This window comes from Coregonus clupeaformis, unplaced genomic scaffold, assembly GCF_020615455.1.
Source record: "Coregonus clupeaformis isolate EN_2021a unplaced genomic scaffold, ASM2061545v1 scaf2665, whole genome shotgun sequence".
NCBI lineage: Eukaryota > Metazoa > Chordata > Actinopteri > Salmoniformes > Salmonidae > Coregonus > Coregonus clupeaformis.
This window is the reverse complement of record NW_025536119.1, coordinates 41,821-48,562: the sequence shown is the minus strand read 5'-3', so window position 1 is coordinate 48,562 and position 6,742 is coordinate 41,821. Positions and strand designations below refer to the sequence as shown.

The window sequence follows — 6,742 nt, the reverse complement described above, 5'->3', positions numbered from 1 at the left end:
ACTCCACGTAACAGCTGACAGCAGTCTGGCCTGGGGTCTACAGTACAACATGTCCCTGATGTTATCTCATGACATTAAGGATACATTCACTATATTGTATGTCACTTCAGTCACTGGTGCTCAGCTGTCAAAAACTATTTTATAGAAATATAAAAATTTGATTTCCTTTGGTCAATAGCTAACCTAAAATGCCTCTCTCTCTCTCTCTCTCTCTCTCTCTCTCTCTCTCTCTCTCTCTCTCTCTCTCTCTCTCTCTCTCTCTCTCTCTCTCTCTCTCTCTCTCTCTCCTCTCATCCTCTCTCTCTCTCTCTCCCTCTCTCTCTCCCCCTCTCTCTCCCCCCCTCTCTCTCTCTCTCTCTCTCTCTCTCTCTCTCTCTCTCTCTCTCTCTCTCTCTCTCTCTCTCTTTCTACCTCTCTCTCTGTGTGTAGCTGGCTGACTTTGGCCTGTCCAACCACTTTAAGAAGGACAATTTGCTCCAGACGTACTGTGGGAGTCCTCTCTATGCCTCCCCAGAGATAGTCAAGGGACTGCCCTATCACGGCCCAGAGGTGGGAGGACAACACACACACACACACACACACACACCCTCTTACTTACAATGTTTCCCTGTGTTTCTCCTGGGCGTGTGTGTGTCAGGTGGATTGCTGGGCCATGGGAGTCTTGCTGTATGCGTTGGTGTACGGCAGTATGCCGTTTGACGGGGCCAGCTACAGAGTGCTCACAGAGCAGATCAGCCAGGGACGGTACAGCAGACCAATCCCTCCCTCAGGTAAGCCTACACATCACCTGCAGCCTCACAATGAACTGTAAACCTGTTAGTCCATGACTGTCCTGTAAACCCTGGTGTTTGTACTGACGCCCTGTCTGTGTCTGTACCCTGCACACAGATGCCTGTGCCCTGATTGACTGGCTACTGACAGTGCGTGTAGAGGAGAGGGCCACGGTGGAGGACATAGCCAAGCACTGGTGGGTCAACTGGGGCTACGAGGACAGTGTGTGTGACTGCCCCTCATCCCCCACCAGGACTGCCCTCCCCGCTGCTCGCCCGCTTCATCGACTGGCAGAACCGGGTTGCCACGGCAACCAGTTGCCCGAACTCTGACCCTTCTCCTCACCCTCACCCGTTCTACTTCAGCTTCCCCCTGAAGGGTGATCACGGGGGAGGGAGGAGGTCGAGGGGGAGAGGTCAAGTTTAAGGAAGTCGCGTAAGGAGAATGCTATCCCCCAGAGTGCACTGGGAGCATGTAGTCCAGTTTGCACTATAACTGCCATCAACACCACCACTGCCGCCTCCATTTCCTCTTCCTCCATAGGCCAGGTCGAGAGGAAGAAACCAAAGGGGATTCTGAAACCCCAGCGGAGCTTTGATTCAGCCTTCCTGCCCCCTCCTAGGGTGATGGGGGAGAACTCCTCATCCTCCCAGCCATGCAACCTGCCTCCCCAGCCCCACAGAGCTCACACACACACTCACTCTCACACACACTCACACAGTGATGATCTGTCCACAAGCCTTCCTGCCCCCTTGATAGATTAATTATTAATGACTAATTATTACACCCTGAAACTGTGTATAATGTGTGAGTGTAGGACCAGTAAAGGCTATGGCATTGAGCCACTATTTAGCAATGTGAGTAAGAGTCAGGCCAGACAACAAAGACAACTGAGAAACTAAGATAAAGAGGCCTCCCAATTTAGGGAGGGGAGAAACTTATGAAAACATGGTGCAGAATATTGTGAGAACGGCAATAACTGAGTAAAGCAGGGAGTAGGATATGTGTGTGTGTGTGTGTATGTATGTGTGTATGCATGTGTGTATATGTGTGTGTGTGTGTGAACTGAAGGTCAGTAGAGCAGTTTTAGAGTGGAAAACTACAGCCTGCCTACAGAGGGAAGGGATTTATTTTTGTATGACGTATGAGTATAAAAGATGGACTCTGAAATTGTGATGGCAGAATTCTCAATGAATAAATATCTCTGACCATGCAGACCGGGACTCTGGGCGTTACTTAAATCCCAAAAGACTTACAACCTTTTGGGAGACGCACAGAGACACTAAAATAGTTTGTTAAATAATTCACGTAACAGCTTGGTCCTTCGAGCCGGATTCCAATACCCTGTTTCTGTCATTCCAGGTAACTCTGAAAACCGTCGACGGGCGAATGATACATTCGTAAATAGAAAGTCCTGCCCTTTGACATTAAGGGTTAAAACAGGCCAGAGGACACCTGATTAATGACAGAGACGGTGACGGAATCCAAACCTACATTGAATCTCGGCTGCAAGGATAAGGTCAGTAGTCTTTATTCATTAACTTGGTGAAATTGATTTGAGGACTTGCTAAAATATTGAAAAGTAGCAAATTGATCAATGCGTAGCCAAGTGAAATGTGGGGTTGACTGTCAGGAATTATCAAGATTACATTGTGAGGATAGACTCCTCCGTAAAGTATGAGATAATTCTGGGGGACTAGTCAACCTGGTGGTGGGTCCGTAATGATTCACGGTAATAGGCCATTACCAAAAGAAACTACCCGGTGTTGAAATAGAAGGAACTATTAAAAGTACACCTATGGGATGTAACCTGTAAGAGATTATTGAGCAGTCAACAAATAATCCGGGTTAAACAAATACAAAAAGTACACCAGAAGGAATTAAAATAGCATGTGTGAGAAATAGAATATTAGTTAAGTCAAAAGTCACAAACAACTGTAGATTTTGCTGTAACTCTATCCGTTCTGGAGCCTTATAAACTCCAGGTTACCGATACAACACCAATAATCATGTAAGGTTGTATACGTGTGAGACCTAATGTTTGCTCAAAAGTCACATGAATAATTCCAGGTGGTTGTATAGAGGAGGGAGAACCCATTCCTGTTGTATGAGACTGTCAGGAATTATCAAGATTACATTGTGGGGATCAATCCCTCTGTAAAAGTATGAGATAATTCTGGGGGACTAGTCAAGATTACATATACAGGAAGGGGTGATTCAAGGTGTTGTTGTGTGAAGCTATTTTGAATTACTTGTTAAATTGACTTGTTATATAGAAGAGGTGGCTAAGGGATTTTTAACAGTACCAACCATGGGGGGGCAAATCCTCACAAGAGGTCCCAGAATTTACTGGGGACGAGAAATGCTTGATGTAATTAAAATGGAATCCAGGGATAGAAGAAATCTCCATTATGTAACCAGGTGGAGGGAGAGGTATGGTTTTGAGGGACGTCTAGACGCAGATAAACTCGAATCCATGCTTAAACAGATACATAAGGTGTGTAAAGGAGAAATAAGCAGTGAGAGAGAGAGAGAGTAGGAGGGGGCCAGTACCCACTGATAGTCTACCTAATCTATTGGCGGGGAATGAAAGGGGCCCCAGCAACCTTAGATGTATACAGTAATAATAATAATATGCCATTTAGCAGACAGGCCATGAACACAGAGGACGTGGCCAGAGCGGTAGAAGGAATGACCCACCCCGGAAACAGGAATAGTAAGGTTTGGGCTGCCGTTAGAGGGCAGTGGGTTTCAGGGGATGCCCAGAGGACACTTTTGCCATGGGCCGATTACGGAGAGTATGTTGGGAAAATAACTGAATTGTGTAATAGCCTCAGAGAGACATGCAATCCATCATGAGCAGAATAACAGACAGGACAGAGCCAAGAAAGAAGAGGAAGATGCAGAGTAACTAATTGCCACTCTGGGAGAGATGGCGGGTAGAACTAGAAACTTAGGAGAGAGAGGAGATAAGGCAGGAAGAAAAGAGAAGTGAGTGAGAGGGAAAGAGAAGTGAAGGTTGAGGTCTCTGTGCATCCCCCAGAGCAGAGGGCAGAAAGGTTATATCAAAACTTGGCAGACCAGGCATGGAGAGAAAATCCAGATGATGAATACGTAGGGAGGAGAAGGAGAGTGCAGGGGAATAATGTTGCCCCCAACCGGCCCCACCTCCCTATGAGGAAGAAGGGGCTGGAGGAGGAAGGGAAGATGAAGGTGAGGAAGAGCCAGAGGTAGAGGAGTACCAGACAAGGGCAGAGAAAGTCAGACAGGAGAGAAAAGAGAGAAAAGAGAGAAGAGAGGGAGAGAGAAGTCCATCCCCCAGCTTTGAGCGTGAGGAAGTGGAAGATAAGGCATGACTAGTCCTTGAGGGAGAAATAGTAGACTCTAGTGGGGGAAGACTAAGGAACCCTTTGATCCAAATTGTGAGGTGTTTGAATTGGCTACTATTGACTTAGCACTTCAACAGGAACAGAAACCTTATTTGACATTGACAGTAATGGGTATGAAAATTAAATTCCTTTGTGATACGGGAGCCTGCAGGACAGCAACCTGTGCAACAGACAAGCCAGATGGAGTCAGGATTGATGGGGAGAAAATCATAGTGCGATCTGCCTCTGGTCATCAATTTATTGAAAGGTTATCAGCCCCAATAACCCTAAAACATGACCAATCAGGATGAGAGGCAACCATACCCATCCTGATATCTAAGCTGTGTCGGGTAAATTTACTAGGACGTGATGTAATGACTAAATTGAATGTGGCTGTCATTTCCGCTGAGAGGGGAATGAAAGTACACATAGTCAGAGACAATATGGTGGTCTGTGGGGAAGGGGAGCCATGTTATTGGTATAGGCAAGATTTGTTTAGGGGGGAATAACTGATATTCCCCGAACCTTGATGGAACTTGCTGATGATGTAGTACCAGGCCCCACTAAAATGTCCCCCCGATGACCTACACTGTACTCTCTGGTATAACAAACACCCAGGTCCAGATGCAATCTATGAGAAAGCATTATTTAAAACCACAGAAAGGACTATAGCCTTGAAATGGTTTCACTATGACAACACCCACGCAGTAGTGGAGGTGGAAATAGGGCCCCAAAGTCAGAGACTGTTCAGGGAAATATGGAGCCCACATGTGTCCCTAGCAAAGGAGCCAGCAGAGGACTGGAAAGACATGGGCCAGTGGGTATCCAAGGGTAAGAGTATCACTGATTGGGTCAATATTGTGAGTGGCGATCAACACAGCCCATCCACAGATAGTACATTTAGATGAGAATAGCAGATGCTGAGGAGAGGAATACCTGTTGACAGAACAACAGGAGTCAGACTTAAAAGAAGTTCCAGAGCATTTGTGGTCTCGGGGTCCAGCAGACGTAGGATTAATAAAAGGGGTAATTCCAGTACAGGTGATACCCAAATCTAATCATAGGCCATATCAGAAGCAATACCCTATGTAACCAGAAGCAATACAAGGTTTGCAGTTTACCAAGAGCAGATTGGGAGGGACCTTGAGGGAGGGCCAATTCCCGGGGAGATAGTGAGGCCAGAAACAAAGGTGCAGTGTCCTGGAAATCACAGTCTGTTTTGTTTTTTTCATTTCTGCTGGGAGTACATTGGATGATGGGGTTTTGTGTTGAATTAGAGACAGTGAGACTATTAGTCAATAGCTAGGAGAGAAGAGAGGTTACGGTAGCAAAGACAGACAAGAAGGAAATGGTAATAGTGGAGACAGGAGTGAGTGGAAGTGTTACAATTGTGACAAAACGGGACATTTTGCTAGAGAATGTGAGGAACCGTTGTCACGATCGTCTACGAAAGGAGTAGACCAAAGCGCAGCGCGTTGAGCGAACATGACTTTATAAAATAAAGCGTAACACGAAAACCACAAAACAAATGACGATACGTGAAGTCCACAGTGACAATGACTGAACAGGAACAAAAACCCACAAACACAAGGTGAACACAGACAGTTTAAATATGGCTCCCAATCAGAGATAACGAGCCGACAGCTGACACTCGTTACCTCCGATTGGGAGTCACTTGACCAAACACGGAAAACACAACCAATGACAACCCAACCACACAAAACACAACCAAACGAACACACCCTGGCTCAAAATACAAAGTCCCGAAGCCAGAGCGTGACAGTACCCCCCCCTAAAGGCGCGGACTGCGACCGCGCCTCAAAAACCCCAAACAGGGGAGGGCTGGGTGGGCATTACTCCTCGGAGGCGGCTCCGGCTCCGGGCTTGACCACCACCCTTCTTCAATCCCCCGTAGCGCCCCGGTCCGATCTGACCCAGCTGGTAGGATCTGGACTGACGACGCGCACCCCTGGCTTAAGCGCGTGAGGCAGGAACGGACCGGACCTGGCTGACGATACGCACCTTAGGCTTGATGCGTGAGCCGAACGGGCCTCACCAGGCTGACGACTCGCATCCCTGGCTTGGTGCGAGTAGCAGGAATGGGCTGGATCAGGCTGACGGCTCGCACCCTTGGCTTGGTGCGAGTAGCAGGGACGAGCTGAACCAGGCTGACGACTCGCACCCTTGGCTTGGTGCGAGTAGCAGGAACGGGCTGGACCAGGCCGACGCACTCGTTACCCTGGCTTGGTGCGAGCAGCAGGAACGGGCTGGACCAGGCTGACGACTCGCACCCTTGGCTTGGTGCGAGTAGCAGGAACGGGCCGGGCCGGGCTGACGACGCGCACCGTAGGTTTCGTGCGAGTGGCAGGAACAGGCCGGGCCGGGCTGGCGACGCGCACCGTAGGTTTGGTGTGAGTGGCAGGAACAGGCCGGGCCGGGCTGGCGACGCGCACCGTAGGTTTGGTGCGAGTGGCAGGAACAGGCCGGGCCGGGCTGGCGACGCGCACCGTAGGTTTGGTGCGAGTGGCAGGGACAGGCCGGGCTGGGCTGGCGACGCACACCGTAGGCTTTGTGCGTAGAGCAGGGACAGGCCGGGCTGGGCT

At 48.8% G+C, this 6,742-nt stretch overlaps 1 protein-coding gene across 1 annotated transcript; it reads left to right on the top strand.

The window, feature by feature from the left end:
• Positions 1–429: 429 nt before the first annotated feature.
• On the top strand, positions 430–1,103 carry LOC123488999 (NUAK family SNF1-like kinase 1; the record flags this gene model as incomplete). The annotated part of the gene is made up of 3 exons (XM_045219719.1): positions 430–549; positions 638–770; positions 889–1,103. Coding segments are annotated over 3 exons (468 nt in total), but the record flags the coding sequence as incomplete, so codon positions are not given.
• Positions 1,104–6,742: the final 5,639 nt, after the last annotated feature.